The sequence below is a fragment of the Neomonachus schauinslandi genome, chromosome 13, assembly GCF_002201575.2.
Source record: "Neomonachus schauinslandi chromosome 13, ASM220157v2, whole genome shotgun sequence".
In the NCBI taxonomy this organism is placed as follows: Eukaryota; Metazoa; Chordata; class Mammalia; order Carnivora; family Phocidae; genus Neomonachus; species Neomonachus schauinslandi.
Window position 1 is genome coordinate 45,417,150 of NC_058415.1, and position 20,486 is coordinate 45,437,635.

At 37.8% G+C, this 20,486-nt stretch overlaps 1 protein-coding gene across 1 annotated transcript in view; it reads right to left on the reverse strand.

Moving 5' to 3' along the window:
* MLLT3 (MLLT3 super elongation complex subunit) overlaps positions 1-20,486 on the reverse strand; it is a 282,058-nt gene that overhangs the window by 67,963 nt on the left and 193,609 nt on the right. The window contains exon 5 of the mRNA XM_044920508.1: positions 4,901-5,602. Coding sequence (XP_044776443.1) covers positions 4,901-5,602 — 702 coding nt within the window. The remainder of the gene's footprint in view (positions 1-4,900; positions 5,603-20,486) is intronic.

Below are 20,486 nucleotides of genomic sequence, written 5' to 3' on the forward strand. Positions count from 1 at the left end.
TTAAATTACAATTAAATCTCTATAAAGCAAAGCAAAAAGCAAAGGCAATGATGAGGTAATTGCTACCATAACCAAATCTGACTATAAATAGTCACTCCAATTTTATTTTACTCTTTTTCCCCTCCTTCTGTGCTATGAAGACCAAACTCCCTCATATCACAAAACAAGATCAACTCCACAGACTTCTCTTCAGAAGCTGAATTATATGAAAAACAAAACCTAGGAAATTACAGGAAGGGCAATAGATATTTTGGGTACTTTTTAATTGTCGATTCAAGTTTAAACAAGTTAATACAAACTCCAATTATAAACTTTTACTTGACCCTGATACAGATTCCCACCCTTCCAGCTGCACTAGTAAGGTCACTTTCCATAAATGACCATCATGACCACAAAATGATGATTTCCTAAACCAAGAACAGCTTTACTCTAACGGGACTTACCTAGGTCCTTGAAGGTAAAATATTCTTCATGCTAACATTTACAGACATAGCAAAAACATGCTCTTATCATGATTTCTGTATTTGCTAAATGCTCACCCACTATAAACCAGTCCTTCTACCTCCCTATCCACCCACCTTGTACCTCTTGAATTCTGTGGGGGGGGGGGGGAGTCACTGATGTACTTTCATGTGATAATATTGAATTTCTTTAGAAAAAACACTTCAGGGATTGCAAAATGTACTTAAAAATGATTCTGTGTAACATTAATAATAACCCAAAGGTAACTCATTTCTTAGAACGTCTTCCTTTAAGAGGAACAGCAATAAAAAAGAACAACCAAGTGCCTCCCTGATGCAGTGCTAGCTATGTTCTTGTCCTTTATCTATTTTAATTTAAAAGCTAAAAGATCCTGGGAAACTTTCGCTTAACTTCTGATTTAAAACTTAGACTCTTCATCCTGTATTTTTCCAGTTACCATGCAACAAATGCATATCAATATCAAGGCCATATACCTCAAGACAAAATCCAGAGCAATAGGACATAGATGCCAAGTACTTTGTCCCCTTAAAAACATATAGCCCACAGCCTTGAAAAAGGACATTAGAATTCTACGGTATTTTTGAAGAGCAAAAAATCTCTTCCAAAGCTATAGCTTATAAAGATTTCCAGAAGCCACATCATACATAATCATAGTTAACTAATATTTTTTTGGTTAACATGCTATGTACTTTCCCCAGACTGAGCATTTTCACAATAATCCTACATAGTAAACACTATTATGATCTCCATCTTACAAAAGAATTAATTAAGAAATACAGAAGGTTAAAAACGTTTGCCCAAGATTACCGGAAAAGCTGGGCTTCCAAACATAGCCTAAAATCACAATACAAACTCCTTAATTACTCGATTACTTGACTACCTACCTAACTGCCTAAGCACTTAACAAATAAATGATCCCTCAAAAAACATGTAGGCATGGATGTACTTTTACTTTTCTACACGAAGTATATAAAAATCTTAATCCAAAAGAACCATTTGAATCAGCAATCTGAGCTTCCTAATCCATCGTAATAACACTGATTTTATTCTTAAATAAAACTTGAATCTACCTTAATTATGGAAAACTTCTTTAAAAAGTTCTTCCTTTTAATTATAACTAACATGTACTGAGGTAAGATGTGTACTTCACAGGCTTACCAGGTCAATAATCTTTTCTCCCTAGCCCTTCCTAATTCTTCACACTCTTCCAATTTCTTTTTTTGTCTCTTTCTTCTGTTTCAAAGTCCATGATCTCTGCCCATTGTGTCCAAAATTACCCCACTACCCCATCTGCCATAAATGAACACAAGTCTGGCTCATATTCAAATAACAAAGCTGGAAAGGACGTTAGCGAGATCAGGTCATCTTATCACACTTACTCAGATGCAGACACACTCACCACCAGGACACTGTGAACAGTGCCCCCTGAAATTGGGCCTGTCCTAAGCTAACAAATCCATTACTGGCCAAGGGAGGATTTGGGCTTCTCACTGCTCTCCATTACAATGGCCTCCCACTCCTTCTGTCTTGCCCACAGGAGGGACACCAAGTAGGAAGAAAACCAAACAAAGGTGATTTCTACCATTGGATAAAGGGAATTTCAGCCCCCTTTTATCTCCTTCGCTCACAGAAAGGTGTTTGGGGCCCTGGCTTATCTGGAACCGCTTTGTCAATTCTCTTTGTCTCCACCACCTACATGCAGAGAATTAAACCAACAACAGCAATAATAAAAGCACTACTACCAGAAAACTGATAAAGGAAGTACATTTGTTGGGTTTTATACCCAAATAATGCCTAAAAGTCTTTAGAGGCTTTCTCTGTAATGATGTGCAGAACCCGTTTTAAAAAGTCTTGTAACAATCACCGGATGTGTGGCTCTGATATGTCATGAATTGTTTTTGAACACATGCTACCTATTGTAAGGAATTACAATTCTAATTCTTCACTCCAAAAGATTTTTTAAGATACTGCTTTGGATAAATACACTAAGTTGAACATGAAGTTTATGAAAAGCCATATCTTATAAATCATTCATAAAAGGGAGGGAGCAAGAGACAAAAACAAGAATATACAGAGTTATCTAAAGAGAATGATTATTTGTGATAATTTCATGTAGAAAGAACTTTGCTTTATGAATGTCATTTGATCTTCTCATAAATCAGCAAACATTCAAGAATGATGCCTTTCAGAATTTGACCACAACCTACTGTAAGGAATACACACATCCTATGAAATAAAATTTTTACAAACCATTACTTACCCATACTAATTATAACATATTCTGATTTTTTTTTTTAATACTGCTGATGACATGCTAAATTGGTTTCATGGCTCACCAGTGAATCAGAAGCCACAATTTGAAAACCTCTGCTCTACAAGAATCACAACATGTCAGAATACAGAAAGACAAAGTTGCTAAACCTGACAATATTGATAGACTAATCACATCCCAAGAGGCTCAATGAACATTTTAGAGTGATCTGAAGTAAAAGTCAACCATACAGAAAAAATTTCCAAATAACATCTGCATTAAGAACAAGTTTTGTATTAAGAAGAGCCTAAGTAAAAAGCACAGGAGGAAAAATAGATGCTTGAGATATATTGGAGCAAACCCATTAGTTCTCATCTTCATTCAATAAACTATCACTATAAAACATTTGCCAAACACTGGGACAAATCACGCCAATATCTTGTATTTTATATGCTACTCTACTCCCAATCTGGTTTTCTATTAAAATTTCAAGATTGGGGGGCACCTGGGTGACACAGTTGGTTGGGCATCTGCCTTTGGCTCAGGTCATGATCTCCAGGTCCTGGTATCGAGCCCACGTCGGGCTCCCTGCTGGGGGAGGAGCCTGCTTCTCCCTCTGCCCCTCCCCCCGTGAGTGGCTATAAATAAATAAATAAATAAATAAATAATCTTGTATTAAAAATTCAAGATTAGGGATGCCTGGGTGGCTCAGTCAGTTAGGTGACCGACTTTTGGTTTCGGCTCAGGTCGTATCTCAAGGTTGTAGGATGGAGCCCCACGTTGGGCTCCGCACTGAGCATGGAGTCTGCTTCGGATTCTCACTCCCTCCCCCTCTGCTTCCCCACCCCCTGCTCGCTCACGCTCTCACTAAAATAAGGAAAAATAAAATCTTAAAAAAAATTTTCAAGATTAGCTGTAGAAGGTAGTAGGGAAGGAAGTAGTCTCTCAACAACTGGGGATCAGTACTGACACCATGTCCTAGCCCTGACTTCCCTTCTACCGAGAGCAAATGCAGAAGAGAGATTCTGCTGCTCAGTCCCCCCACCTCTGCCAGCATTTAAATTAGGAATGTGTGTATGGGACAGAAAGAGAAATATTCTCAAACTGCCAGCCAGTTTTAGCCAGACATCTTCCTTGATCATTGTTTAGAAATACTGACAAGCCAAAGTAAGGAGATTATTTGGTCTGATCGTAATAAGCAACTAAAGGCGGCTAAAGTTTGTAACAAAGCAAACGTGAGTTCATAGTAAGTAATGTTCATTCTCCAGAAATGGAATGGAATACTTTTCAAATGACTAACAGTTCTGTCATTAGAAGTGTTAAGATTTCTTACACTGGTGGGAAATTAGAAGAGATAACGTGAAAATCCCTTTCATCTCTGAGAAATCTGTAATTATTGGTTTAAATCTCCAACATCAGATAACATTTCAGAGGGACGTTAGAGGGTCAGATGGTCTTTTAGGCATCCATAAAAGATAATCCTATCCATCGGCAAAAACATAATGAAGATCACACTCCCCGCCCCCTCCCAAATCAATGGCTAGCCAAGGAAAACAAAATCAAACGTTTCATTTTCAAAATACCACCACCTGGTTTCACAAGCACACATACAACTCAAAAATCTACCGAATTAATCATTTTAAATATATATACAGTACATTGTGACATCAATTAAAACAACACTGCTTAAAAAAAAACACCATGACCAGCTTTCCATCTTTGTAAACAAATTACATCCCTGCACCAAAACGATCAACATTAGAGCCACACCCCAATATTTTCTAACTTTCTCTTTCAAATTTATTTTCTCATATATTCAAGTTCTATTGCCTTCTTCTCATTTTCCTAAATCAACACTCACCGAAAAGCATAGTAAACTAAGCTCTAATGCGCATCTCAATTCTGCGGCTACTATTCAAATGGCCCATTATTCTATGGAATGTATCTTCCTTTAAGAATTTAAGTTGCTGCCCAAGTGTGTGCAGATTCTTTAATGATCTCATTTCCTTCTTTCCATGAGTTAAGGAAATTCACTTCTAGGTACTTCCATGCTACCACTTCATGGCTCAGCTGTCATTTTCTTCCCTGGCTCCTTATCCTGCAGCCACACGAAAGAGAATCTGAAGACTAACAAGGGAGAGGAGGGAAACCCACAAGGCTACTCACGTCAGATTTGGAGGACATGTTCTCCTCCGCGTCGGAATCGTTGGGATCCACGATATCGTCGAACGGCGGTAAAGTTGACTTCTTCTTCTCGGAGGTCTCGCTTTCAATTTTGACCTTTCCCATCTTGACATGAGACTTATCTTTTGCCTGTTTTTTGTCGGCAGAACACGTGAGGATCAGTGGGGGCGCACTGGAGAAACTCTTAAATAAAGCCTCTGAGCTACTCTTCTTCCTCTTTTTGGCTGAGAGTTCTTCGGAATCTGAAGCGGGGGGCCTTTTACTGGGAGCCTTCTTGTCTTGCTGCCCACTGGTGACGGTGAGTAAGTTACTGTCTGGTTTGGGCTCTTTTGACATGGGTTTCGGTTCCTTGAAGGCCATCTTCGGAACGATCTTCTCTTCTTTCAGTGGTTTGTTTTCTTTGGGTTTCTTAGAGGATTCTTTGGAAGATTTGTTGTGATCCCTGGAAGGTTCTTTGAAGGCACTTTTATGTTCTCTGGAGTCTTTAGAAGGTTTTTCCTTGTGCTCCTTCATTAATTTGTGAGGCTTTGAAAAACTGGTGCTGCTGCTGCAGCTGCTGCTGCAGCTGCTACTGCTGCTGCTGCAGCTGCTACTGCTGCTGCTGCTGCTGCTGCTGCTACTGCTGCTGCTGCTGCTGCTGCTGCTGCAGCTGCTGCTGCTGGTGTGGATGCTCCTGTTAGGGTCCTGCAGAAACGGGACAAGAAGATGCAACTCAGAGCTGCGGAGCAACCAGGAGGTGCAAGCCCGCTTCCCGGCATGCTCCACCTCCACGAGAAGGATCTCTCTTTGACTGCTCGCAGATTCACTGCAAGACACAGCCAGAGCCTCGGCCTAACAGGTGGGGACAGGCTGGGCGAGGGCCACGATGGTCCAGGAGTTCAGGGGGGCCCAGCCGTCCGCCCCGGCACGACGAGCATGGCGCTCTAACCGTCTCAGTTCAACAGGTGTTCACTGAGGGCCTGTCCTGGGAGATACACAGAAGGGTAACACACAGCCCGACTCTCAGTAACAAGGATGTAGCCGGGAGCCGTGGGGGTTCCAAGAGCCACCGATAACGTGCTAGGACAACAAAAACAAGGGGAGGGGGGCGCCCGTTAATTCCGTGGGGGGCATGAGACAAGAATAATTCAGAAGTGTATGGAGAATTCAAACCTGAACTAGATACTTGAGGATCAACAGGGAATTACTATGAAGAGAAGAATGAGAAAGTACTTGCAGACCAGGGACTAGAGTGAAGCACAACAAGGAGGGATCAAAGCACAGATTATGCTTGGGATGCAGCATTCAGCTATAGCAAAGATTGAGAAGGATGCAGAAAAACAGCCAGTGGTCACAGAGTTGGGTAATATTAATCCACAGGCCGGATGACATTATATTTTAAATGGCTTTTTAATATAAAGAATCACAAGACTCAAGAAAAAATAATTCTCAATTTGAGATAAAAGGCAATTATTTTTTGCTATCCAAATTTCAAGAGCTAAGGAATAGGTCTCCCATCTACTAGCAAAGGAAAAAAAAAAATGAACAGAACAAAGATTTTTACCTAATAGTTATTAAATGGACTGAAAAGTCTTCAGTTGTGCAATGATAAGGAAAGAGTTCATCACTGCCTATTCCATTCTAAATGTGTTACCTACTTTTTCACTCATATAAGTACCTCAGAATATATAACCTACACAGAACCTTTCTATTTAGGAGCAAAATTTAAATCCATACTTAACATATTTGTGAACCTCTACCATTAATAGTAAGAATAAGAAACAGAAGTAGATCCTTGACATGCAAAAATCTATACCAATACTATGAAAGAAAAGCTCTTTCTTGCTTACTTCCACCTCCTAATGGAACCAATGACAAATAAATGTCCAAATTTTCAAACAGAATTTACATCTCCATGGTTTGCTTATTATGCTGTACCTCTAACTCACCCACTTAAAATCAGTGCTATGTAAGCCAATCTTGTATCCCTTCAATATCTAGCACAATACAGAAAAGATACTGGGCAGGGGCTACGCTTTTCCCTAAAATGAACAATACTTTTAGGGTCTATGCTCCCCCCGCAAAAAAAGCATATATATGAATAAGCATCAGAAAGTAATACTCAATGTGAAGCTAACAACCAACAAAACTAAAAGGAAACCTACAGAATGGGAGAAGATATTTGCAAATGACATATCTGATAAAGGATTAGTATACAAAATATATAAAGAACTTATAAAACTCAACAAAAAAAAATAATCCAGTTAAAAAAAGGGCAGAAGACATGAATAAGCAGACATACAGATGGCCAACAGACACATGAAAGGATGCTCAACATCACTCATCATCAAGGAAATATAAATCAAAACTACTATGAGGTATCACCTCACATCCATCGGAATGGCTAAAATCAAAAACACAAGAAATGATAAGTGTTAGCAAGGATATGGAGTAAAAGGAACTCTCTTGCTTTGTTGGTGGGAATGCAAACTGATACAATCACTGTGGAAAACAGTATGGAGGTTCCTCAAGAAGTTAAAAATAAAACTACTCTATGATCCAGCAATTGCACTACTAGGTATTTACCCGAATGATACAAAAATACTAATTTGAAGGGATACATGCACCTTGATGTTTACAGCAGCATTATTTTTTTTTTAAAGATTTTATTTATTTTTCAACAGAGAGAGAGAGACAGCGAGAGAGGGAACACAAGCAGGGGGAGTGGAAGAGGGAGAAACAAGGCTTCCCACTGAGCTGGGAGCCCAATGTGGGACTCGATCCCAGGACTCTGGGATCATGACCTGAGCTGAAGGCAGACGCTTAACGACTGAGCCACCCAGGTGCCCCTACAGCAGCATTATTGATAATAGTCAAATTATGGAAAGAGCCCCAATGTCCATCGACTGATGAATGGATAAAGATGTGGTATATATACACACAATGGAGTATTATTCAGTCATAAAAGAGAATGAAATCTTGTCATTTGCAACAACGTGGTTGGGGCTAGAGACTATTATGCTAACCGAAATAAGTCAGTCAGAGAAAGACAGATACTATATGACTTCACCCATATGTGGAATTTTTTTTTTTTTTAAGTAGCCCAATGTGGGGCTTGAACTCATGATCCTGAGATCAAGACCTGAGCTGAGATCAAGAGTCGGATGCTTAACCAACTGAGCCACCCAGGCACCCCATAAATGGAATTTAAGAAACAAATGAACATGGGCGGGGGCGGGGGGGGGGGGGAGTAAGAACAAAAAACCTTTAACTACAGAGAAAAAACAGATGGTTACCAGAGGGGAGGGGGGATGGGGGAAATAGGTGATGGGGATTAAAGAGTGCACTTGTGATGAGCACCACTTGTTGTATGCAAGTGAGGAATCACTCAATTCTACACCTGAAACTAATATTACATTTTATGTTAACTGGAATTTAAATAAAAACTTGAAAAAAAAAAAGAGGTACTACTCAAAATGAAAAATTATTGTTCTATGTTAGTGGGACTATGTATTTTTTTTCTTCTCAATTTTTTTTCTCATTTGCTCAACAACAACAAAATGACATATACCAATTATTCCATTTATTTTTCTCAAGTGAGCATTTGGTTTCAAACTTCTAAAATGGATAAAGTTACTTGCAAAGACATGCTTTTATGCACCAAACTAGCTGATTCCTTACAAAACATCTCAATCTGAAAAAAAAAAAAAAAATCTCAATCTGAGATTTAAAAGCAGAATGCTAAAGATAGTATTCATATTACTGAAACTACATTATTTTATAAATTCTATTACAAGACATTTCCTGGCATGTTAAGCAATACTATGAATAATTAAAATAAAGTATAATGGGCAAACTAAATTAAGGAAGAACATTTGAAATCTAATATCCTTGAGTTTTTTTTTTTTAATTGGTTTGTTGACTCACTGAATTTTGGTAGTTTGCGATCAGTATTCTAATTACAGCTCTAGAACACCCAAGCATTGCTGGTTAATATTCAACCTTCATGGAGTATTACACATATTTTTATAAATGTGACTTTTAAAAATACACAGATTTTTACTTACCAACATGTTTCCTAATATTAAGCATTAAAAAACAGTAAATTTCAGTACCAAAAAAAAACTTCTACAGAGGTCCTTCCATGATTTTTTTTTTTTAAGATTTTATTTATTTGACAGAGAAAGACACAGTGAGAGAGGGAACACAAGCAGGGGGACTGGGAGAGGGAGAAGCAGGCTTCCCGCCAAGCAGGGAGTCTGGTGAGGGGCTCGATCCCAGGACTCTGGGATCAGGACCTGAGCCGAAGGCAGACGCTTAATGACAGCCACCCAGGTGCCCCCCGTGATTTATTTTTAAAACCCTTTTGTAGGACAAACTAGAATTCTTAATGCAAAGTCCATAGTGGTATATGACACAGACTCTTGTGTCACAGAAAGTTTAAATTTGTCTTAATTACATACATATGATGTTAAGTATAAAACTCCAGAAATTTTATAACTTTTTACTCCCACGTTGGTCTAGGTATTTAATGCCCACTGTCAGCTTTTCACCAACCCAACAAATCTTCATAAAAGCAAGGCACCCAGCTATTCTCGCACCTGCCCCTTTACCAAAAAAGCTCTCTTTTTAAATTAAGACAACTGAGAAGTAAAAAGAAAAACATATTCCGTAACACCCCAGATAAATAAAAATTTAAGAAATAACAAAATGGTGGAAGAATGGTCCCTAGTATACTGGACAACATTTTCTTTGTCCTGGGCCTTGTGATAAATGGCAAAGTTAAGACGTACTGTCCCCTGACTCCAGAGTCAAACATGCGATAAACGTAAAACAGAGACTTAGATGCAAAGTCAGGAATTAAACTGTTACTGACACAGAATAAAAGCTTTTACTAATTCTCAGCCTATCTATGCCATATATATTGGAGATCAAGCTACTGGCTTTTTAAAATTTTTACTGAACTATTAACTTCAACATTAAGTGCCACTAAGCAGAACAGACTAATTACCATTCAATGCGAAGTTTACACGTGTTGTGTAATTCAAATTCTCTTTGCCTGAGGCTCATTAGGACAAACTGAATATCAATATTAGGGAGAGCAAGTGTGCGTAATTCAAACCTCAAATATTTAAGGCAAATGAGTGTTTAAACATACATATACATATTTGCACTAACTTTACTACCTATGAATATAGGATACAGAATTTTCTTTCATCCTCTCAGATTCTACTGAATGCTTCCTTGTTCTAATTTTCTGGAACAAAATGGGTCCTTTTAATGTATAATCTCTTCTAATACTACTTGTCAGCAACTCTAGTAGATAGCTTGCGAAAAGGTCTTAACTAGTGGACAAAATAAGGTTTTCTGATTATTTGTGGCTTTCAACTACTGTGTTATCGCCATGTCTTCTTCCTAATGCCACTGATAATGCAAAGCTGATTCTTTCTCCAGCTCCTGTCTCTTCTCTTTACTTATGCTCTTATTTTTGGTCTCTGTCCTACTTCATCTAGCTTCTGTGTTGTACAAGATTTTCAGATCATTCATATCTTGTTCAGTGAAATCTGCATACGGACAAATAAACCCTCCCAGAAGAGTTTTATTTATCCAAAAGCAATAAACTCTCCTCTAAAAGTTTATTTGTCCACAGTGCATCTGAAAAGGATACTTCCTAGAAACTGTAATATAGTCCAAAAGAGTATGCATACAAAAGGTTGGGTAAAACAGTCAAAGATAAATAAGCTTTCAAACTAAAAATCTCTCCTGTAACACCATTAAACACATGACAAATGGCACAGAAGGGTGACCAGTTGAAGCTAAGAATAAAGTATAAAAATTCAGGATTCTGGGGAAAAGGAGGACCTTAAATTTGACTTACCTCCCCCAACTTTAATCCCAAATCCAATCCATTTACCTTCTTGAACCAGTCAGCTCTGGGAACCAACAGATAGTGAATGAGGCCTGAAGAATGTGGCCATGGGATGACGGGCATCTTGAAAGAGGACTGATACAGGGCTTGCTCTGCTCTGGGCTCTAAGCAAGACTCAGAAAAGTTGTGCACACAGATAATATGCACAAGTATGGCCAGCCTCCCTGCTCTAAGGATGTTCAGGAGGCGCTCAACAGGAGGGGGAAATCCCCTCTACTCTTGAGGCTGGAGATGCAAGGAGACCAGAAGGAAAGTAGAGGGTCTCCCAGGTGTATACACATGAAATACACAACATGCCTGCATCTACAGTAGAGGCTGAAATGCCTGTACCTTTCATCACTTATAGGATTACAAAAACCTAAGGTCTTCTAACAACTCAACCTGAACCCCAATGCACATAAATAACATATCTAAGAGTTGGTGAGAGTATGAGAGAGCAGACCTACCAGATTTTCTGAAGGACACAGATGAAACACTGAGGTCAAAAATAGTATGATTACTTCAGAAGAGGCACAACGGAGAACAAAAAAAAATTTCCATGGATTTAAAATATTAGCTGAAATAAAATGTAAAAATAAAACCCCCAAGCTGAATAATTCAGTAGATAAATTAAAGGACAAGATAGACTCTAGACGAACCATGAGAGACTATGGACTCTGAGAAACAAACTGAGGGTTTTAGAGGGGAGGAGGGTGGGGGGATGGGTTAGCCTAGTGATGGGTATTAAGGAGGACACATTGAATGGAGCACTGAGGGTTATATGCAAACAATGAATCATGGAACACTACATCAAAAACTAATGTATGGTGACTAAAATAACATAATAAAATAAAATTTTTTAAAAAAGGACAAGATAGACTCTAGATGATGGCATGAAGGATCAACTGGAAGAAATCTCAAAGCATAAAGTAAAGATACAAAGAGACGAAAATCGTTAATGGAAAAGAGAAGAAACCTGAAGAACAGACTGAGGAGCCCTAACTGATGTACCAACCAAGGAAGAGTTCCAGAAGAATCTCTTGAAGGAGGAAAAGGAAAAGATGGGAGAGAGGTAATAAAGTAATATGGAAAAAAAGTAAAGACTGAATTGCAAGCTCACAGGGCTCTTCAAGATCCAGGCAGGACTAATAAAAGAGACACACTCAAGAACATCATGCTAAAATGCCTCAACTTTAAGGATAAAAATAAAACTTTACAAGTTACCAGAAAGAATAATTACTTAAAACTAAAAAAGAATGAAATTACATGGGACTTTATAACAGTGGAACTGAGAAGAACAGTAAAATTGAGACTGCTGGGAGAAAAAGCAGAACCACCCAAACATCCTACACACACAGTCAGTGTGAAAGAAGTGTTTGCCAAAATTTAAGGATTCAAAGAGCACATCACCCACTGCCCCATCTAAGGAAAGGACTTGAGAAGGGATTTTAACGAAACAGTAACTGAATTAGAAATGAGACCTTTCAGTGTGGGAAGATGGAGAGGAGAGGAAACAAGAGTGCAATGTACCTTGTCTTCTATACAGAACTAAATCTAAATGGATAATCAACTATCTGGAATATGTAATAGAAGTACTGAATGTGAATTCCTGACACACACACACACATACACATACAAAAGGCTAACAAAAATCTGGATCTAAAAAATTAAATTATCTCTAGAAATTTAGGTACATTAGAGAAGGTTGGAGTATCAAGGTGAGGGAAAATGCTGGTATCATTTTTACATGGTAAAATAGAAAAAACTGGATTATGAGCCAATGAAAGGGAAGGTGGTCAATAATGAAATGGAAAAGTACAGAACTGCCACATAAACAGGAGGAAACTCAGAAATGAATATCAACTTGAAAATAAAAGCAAAATTCAGAAAAATGGAAAAAGTCACAAATATAAGTAATAAAATCAAGTATTACTCACAGAATAAAAAAAGGAAGCTGAATTCTCCCACTGAAAGACAGATTGGGTTAAAAGGACAAAGGGCATATACAGACTGTTTGTAAGAAATACAACATCAAACAACTGAGAAAAGTTTTAAGATGAAGGAATGGGCCAAGAACTATCCACTAATTCGCCCCAAAAGAAAGAAAGCATGAGTGCTACATTCATATCACACAATGTAGAATTCAAAGTTAAGAGGACCAAACGCATAAACCGTTTAGAAGCTATGTTATATAAAGCAAAAGGTATTGAATATGTAAGAAAAACTTGAAAAACATTTCATTGAAATGAGAAACCACTAAATCTTTGTCAGAAATGGACAGATTTAATGAAATGAGCATAGACATCGTGAAACTGGCAGAAACAACCCACAAATCTGATTTAATAATTATATATAAAACTTTCTATCTCTTGCATAAAGTTTATGATTTTATATGTGCCCATGAAACAATGAAAAAAAATCAATCATAAAGGTATCATAAATTAACTTTAAAATAATCTATTTTAAATGCTAGAATGGATTATATTGGTTGGTCATACTCTAATAAAATTAGAAAAATCAAGACAAATCAGTCAGAAGAAAATAATGAAAAGACCATTTCATGTAAAAAATCTAGGAGCACAGGGGCACCTGGGTGGCTCAGTCGTTGAGCGCCTGCCTTCGGCTTAGGTCATGGTCCCGGGGTCCTGGGATCGAGCCCTGCATCGGGCTCCCTGTTCAGCGGGAAGCCTGCTTCTCCCTCTCCCATTCCCCCTGCTTGCGTTCCCTCTCTCGCTGTGTCTCTGTCAAATAAATAAATTAAAAAAAAAAATCTAGGAGCACAGCAAAACATATGCTAAAAAGAAAATGTATACCCTTTATTGTATTTATTTTAAAAAGGAAAAGAAGGGGCGGGGCAAGGGGGTGCAGGGGAACCAAGTATAAGAATACACTTAGTACTCACTCTGAAAAACTAGAAAAAGATCCACAAATATGCAAACATTATAATACCAAATATAATGAAGAAAGTAAAATAAACAAATTTCGTGAAGATCTATGCTTTAAAATAATGGCCTTAAATGTATATTTGAGGTTGAAATTTTAAGGAGAAATTCATCAAGTTAATTCTGACAAATTTATCAAGTTAATTCTGACTTAAAGGAGATCTACAATTTCTTTTTGATAATCAACTAGAAAAGGCAAAGTTACTTGAATTTAAAATCATGATCTAATAAAAGAAATAAAATTGAGGAAATAGTAACAGTATTTCAAAATAGGTAGATGAATACCCCAAAAAACAGCCACACAGTTGTGTTGGGGGGGGAGGGGCGGTAGGATTGGGGGAATGGTGGAGCAAAGTGGACTGCTGATCATTTTTATGGGCTTTTTAGTACCATTTGCCTTTATAAATGTTTTATGAATAAATATTAAGACAAGATTGTACAGCAGAAAACATCTCAACAACAACTGGTAGACTAATGAGGAAAAAAAATAACCAAAATTGATTTGAACACCAAGGCTAAAACTGGAAGCAACAAGGCCCAAAACTTAACATTTATCAGTCAATGGGTAGGGAGCTAAAAGAACATTACATGAACGGAAAAGAAATAGTACTTGAGAAGAGCAACAGGGGTCTTTCATTCAAAAACAATCTAAATGGGGCGCCTGGGTGGCTCAGTTGGTTGAGCGACTGCCTTCGGCTCAGGTCATGATCCTGGAGTCCCGGGATCGAGTCCCGCGTCGGGCTCCCTGCTCGGCGGGGAGTCTGCTTCTCCTCCCTCTGACCCTCCTCCCTCTCCTGCTCTCTGTCTCTCATTCTCTGTCTCAAATAAATAAATAAAATCTTTAAAAATAAATAAATAAATAAAATACAATGGTCACGGGCGCCTGGGTGGCTCAGTTGGTTAAGCGACTGCCTTCGGCTCAGGTCATGATCCTGGAGACCCGGGATCGAGTCCCGCATCGGGCTCCCTGCTCGGCAGGGAGTCTGCTTCTCCCTCTCCCGCTCCCCCCTCTTGTGCTCTTTCTCTCTCTCACTCTCTCTCTCAAATAAATAAATAAAATATTAAAAAAAAAACAAAAACAATCTAAATGGCCTGTACATTAAAAGCACATCAAATATTTATACATATACGAGAAAGAAAAAGAAAAGTCTGCTGTTATAGAGCACAATGCTTTGGAAGGTTTTACTTGTTTTTATATATTTTTTTATAATGTTGTATCATTTTTGGAGGTGATACTGAACCAGGAAGTCAGAAGGAACTCTACAGTATACCTCCACAGCTCAGGGAAGAAAAAATAAAGCCTCTTCTAGACTTGACCAGGGAGGAGCAACAGACAGATTAAAGAAAATGAAGAATCACATCCTCAAATTCTTCAATTTGCCTGGATCTATATATTAGTCAACTAAATAATAAAGATATAACTACACCTACAGAAATATAGTTAAGGCTGGATTTTGCACAACTGACAAAAGATACAGCAATCACCCTATTAGTAATGAACAAATAACATGAAAGAGAATCAAAAAATGATATTGATCATTCAAGGAGAGAATCTAGAAGAGTAATAGATTCCCCTCAGCCATACCAGGCTATGAGTTCTGCCAATTCTTTATTAAGACAGATTGGCCTTAATAACAGGTACAAAGAGCATGTCTGGCAAGCAAAAGAGACACACTTGAGGACTTGAAGGAGGAAGTCAGTAAGAACAGCCATTCATTTTAGGAAGATCATCTGGTAGCAATGTGGTGGAGAGGCTACAGGTGGGTACAGAGTGAAGAAAGGCCACTTAGAGGACTACTGCACTGGGGGATGGTGATCATGGTGGCAGTGAAACGCTTACTAGCCCAGACTCTGATGTAGCAGCTTTCCAATGACTAAACTAACTCAACAATCTTGTGAAGTAGCTATTATTAGCTCCATTTGACAAGCGAAGAGTCTGAGGCACAAAAACCAATGTGCCCAAAGACCTATCTATAATTGGTGGTAGAACTGAGATTCAAGCCCAGATGGTCTGGCTCGAATGCCCATACTCTGAACCAGTATACATCCACCAATGTTTCAGAGGTCAGTTGGTTTTGAAACCAACTTGCCAACATAACCTGAGCTGGAAATGAAAAAAGCATGGGTAGAAAGGAGTAGGGGCTCAATGACTTTCAAAGAACAACATTGAACATGCCTGCCATCTAGGCAGAACTACATAAAGGAACTTCTACTTCGTTCCATTAGAGGGGGTACAACATACTAGTTTTTGGTAGGTGGCAAATAACTTATTCTGAAATCAGTGGCTCTTCCTATATATGTTTCAAGTGGCTTAAACTTTGAGTCTTTGTTACTAAATAACTATTTTAAACTTAACAGACATTAAAATGGCTATGTTCAGAGGGCTTGTGCGATACTGAAAAATCAACCTTTCCTCTATTATACCTACAGAGCACATGTTATCTCCAATTATTTTAAAGAGTATCACAAAAGTATAAGATCCATCTCATCTCACAATTAAACGTTTTCAAAATCAATGTAAAAATCTGCCACACTATATAATTTGAAATAACAGAAATGTATATTGTAAATGTACTCCACAGGGGGTAGGGTAGGGAGGTCACTGAATATGAAAACTAAAGGATGCCAAAGGGCCTCCATAGAAGGTATTTAAAGAGAGAGGGAATGTGAGAAATTTAGCACAAAAACAAGGAGGCAATTTTAAAGCCCCCAAACAAATGATTGTACAAGGAAATATAATAACAGTACATACCTTAGCTGTTAAGAAACATTTTAACTACTCAGAACCGTGCACAGTGTTTACTGATTTTCAACTTGTAGAAATTAATTTAATCAGCTCTGCCACTTGCTAAGTGACTTAAATTTCTTTGTCGGTAAAATGGAGACCATATCACCTAAACCATCAAGGTCAACTTGATGATTAAATAAGTTTAATATACGTAAAGTCTTGTGTGTGTGCCTATTTGTATGCAACTTATATAATTAATTTACTTATAATTAATGTGCTTGGCACATAGCAGAAACTCTGGAAGTGCTTTCACTTACTAGTCACTATTCAGATAAGCAAGAAAACTTAAAATGTGTTATGTAACACAATGTTATCAAGTGTGACAACGAAAAAGTAAATGTTTGGATGACAAGCACAAAGGTAGAAACAGGTACAGAGAAGGGAAAGAAACTCTAGGATACTCTGAGTTTCCAAAGTTGAGAAGCAAAAGACACTGTCCAGAGTTGGTGGAATAAAAAAAAAAAAATATCTAGAAAGTTAGGGACACCTAGCTGGCTCAGTCAGAGGAGCATGCAGCTTTTGATCTTGGGGTTGTGAGTTTGAGCCCCACATTGAGTATAGAGGTTACTTAAAAATAAAGTCGTTAAAAATATATATATCTCCAACTTATATCCAAGACAAGAATTTAAAATGGTGTCATATACTAGGAGGAAAAGTAGATGGAGCAAATGGGTTAGAGTCTCTTGTAGAAATAGAAGCATAAGCATATAGCTGGAAACTCTGGGCAGTAACTGTAGAGCTTTAAAAAAAGAAAAAAGAGGGGCGCCTGGGTGGCTCAGTCGTTAAGCATCTCTGCCTTCGGCTCAGGTCATGATCCCAGGGTCCTGGGATCGAGCCCCGCATCCGGCTCCCTGCTCCGCGGGGAGCCTGCTTCTCCCTGTCCCACTCCCCCTGCTTGTGTTCCTGCTGTTGCTCTCTCTCTCTCTGTCAAATAAATAAATAAAATCTTAAAAAAAAAAAAAAGATTTAAAAAAAAAAGAAAGGAAAGAAGAGAAAAAAGAAAATAGAGAAAGAGAAAGAAAAGAGAGGAAACAGTTAAATTGTTTCCTTCCAGGAAGTGGAAAGAAGATGGGGGGGGGGGGAATATAGGACTTCTTGGTTTTGCTAAATACCATCCCTTGCTATTTAATTCTTTTGAACCATGTACATTAATTATTTTGATATAAAATAAATGTTTTCAACCTCCCAAAGGTACTTTTACATTCTCTCTTCTTTGATGTACCCATTTGCACTTCAGAGACTTTGTGAAATAAATTTTGCATTAGAAAAAGAGAAACTATTGAAGTAAGTGACCACTCTCTTCCTGTGTTTTAAAATTTTTTCATTTTTCCTACTGATGTAGTCTGAAAGTCTTTTTGTTTTTGAGCAAACTGCAATCAAGCTCTCTAATCTACAGATTTAGCTTAAGATACTTAGATTACATTCTGAGTTTTATTCATTACACTTATACCATTTAAAGATGAGGAAAATAAATCTATAAATCATATTTACAACTGAGAAATGGAAACAACTGAAAATTCAGTTCTAAAGTGAACAAGTAGTATGTATGTATGTATGTATTTATTTATTTTTAAAGATATTATTTATTTATTTGACAGACAGAGAGAGACAGTGAAAGAGGGAACACATGCAGAGGGGGTAGGAGAGGGAAAAGCAGGCCTCCCGCTGAGCAAGGAGCCCGACAAAGGGCTCGATCCCAGGACCCCCCCCCAAAGGCAGAGGCTTAACTACTGAGCCATCCACACACCCCCAAAATAAGTAGTATTTAAATTTTCATTTCCCTAGCCCTTTGTTCAAAAGCATTAAAAGTAAACCCAATTAATATTTTCTTCAGTATTAAAAATATATTGAAGTACTGTATTTGCAGGTAAATATAAATTTAACTGTAAAGTATCAATGGCAAAAATATTCAGTATTTTACAAAATAATATTCCAAGGAGACAAGATTTTAAAAAGCCCTCCTTTCTCAAATGACTAGTTTCAGCTATGTAGTATATACTATAAAATACTTTTGTTTCAGAATCCAATCTTGTTTAAAATGCTTCTATTCATATACTATAACCTGACTTGCTATGGCTTAAATTCTAAATTATACTTAAATACTGTTAACAGCTAGTTATATTTAAAGACTTTACAGTTTCAAGTAAACTTCTCTTTACTTTTGTGGTTTGAAACTAGAAACTTGAAGTAATAATTATATCATTTCTCTTTCTAGGTTTATATATATTTACCTTTGTACAATTTCTTTTTTCTTCAACAAGCTTTAAAACATATTGGCCAGATCATTCTGGTCTTCTCTTTTAGTACTAGCTAAATTGCTGACAATGAGGCCTGATAAGCAATTGTTACTCATAGAGAATAGTCAATCTTCAACATATATGGGGATGGAGTAGCTGGAAGTGTAAGATGAAACACAGTGCCTGGCACATAGAAATTCAACAAATCATTGCAAAAATAAAAAACCCAAACAGAGACACAATTAAATAATGGGAAAATATAATCACAGTTACGCTCTCCTGTCTCAGTAGTTATTCTTACACATTGAGTCTCCAGGATATGGGAAGAACTACGGTAAAACTAGATGTACAAGGAGCCTGGGTGGCTCAGTCGTTAAGAGTCTGCCTTCGGCTCGGGTCATGATCCCAGGGTCCTGGGATCGAGTCCCATATCAAGCTCCCTGCTCGGCAGGAAGCCTGCTTCTCCCTCTCCCACTCCCCCGGCTTGTGTTCCTGCTCTCACTATCTCTCTCTCTGTCAAATAAATAAATAAAATCTTAAGAAAAAAAAACAAAACTAGATGTACAATGGTTTCTGGGGAAAAAACCTAATTTGGGCAATATGGTGGACTCTTTGGGAACTCTCACTATAATACAACCAGATATTGGATAATTACAAAATTCTTCAGCACTGGGCTTATTTTTAAAAAAGGAAAATTCTAAGAATCAAGAGTATATGAAAGAGAAAGAAAAAGAGGAGAAGGGAGGGGTTAAAATGTGAACTGTGAATTTTACATGAGATGAGGTTGCCCAAATGGCATACAGGTTTATGTTCTCACATGTCTCCAAAGACCAAACCTGAAGTCTATAGCCTATTTGGAAACCTGAACCTCAGAGTCTCTCAGAAATTGAGGAGAAGCCTTCACAAATCTGCTATTAGAGAAAAGTACCCTGAATTCAGACTTCAGGATTCCCAAAGTTCAGTTAAATCAAATATGAACTCACAATTTAAAAATATTCCTGAACACAAAAAAAACAAGCCACTGTGATCTGAGAGTCTGAGGAAGAGCCCTAAGGATCTTACATACAGGAATCACTAGATGCAAAATATATAATAATAATATATAAAGTGTGAAAAAAGAAAAAAGTGGGAATCCAAAAAGTGACCAAGCAATAAGAAATGAGTAAGAAAGACCAGGACACTGAAAAGAAACAAATAAGACTTTAAGAAATGGGAGGGAGGAAAAAAATCACTGTTGGAATTAATATCTCAATGGATTAAACAGCAAACTAAACACAGCTGAAAATAATTAGTGAACCAGGGATGCCTGAGTGGCTCAGTATTAAGCGTCTGCCTTCAGCTCAGGTCATGATCCCAGGGTTCTGGGATCAAGCCCCACATCAGGCTCCCTGCTTGGCAGGAAGCCTGCTTCTCCCTCTCCCATTCCCCCTGCTTGTGTTCCCTCTCTCCCTGTGTCTCTCTCTGTCAAATAAATAAATAAATAAATCTTAAAAAAAAAAAAGAATTAGTGAACTGGAAGACAGATATGAAGAATCTGCCAGAAAGCACACAAAAATACAAGAAAATGGAAACTATAAAAGCTATTAAGAGACATGGAGAACAGAATAAAAATAATAAATATCTAATCAGGGACTCAGAAAAAATATGGAATACAGGTGACATAATGGCTGAGAATTTTCCAAAACCATAAAAGCCATGAATCCACAAAAAGAGT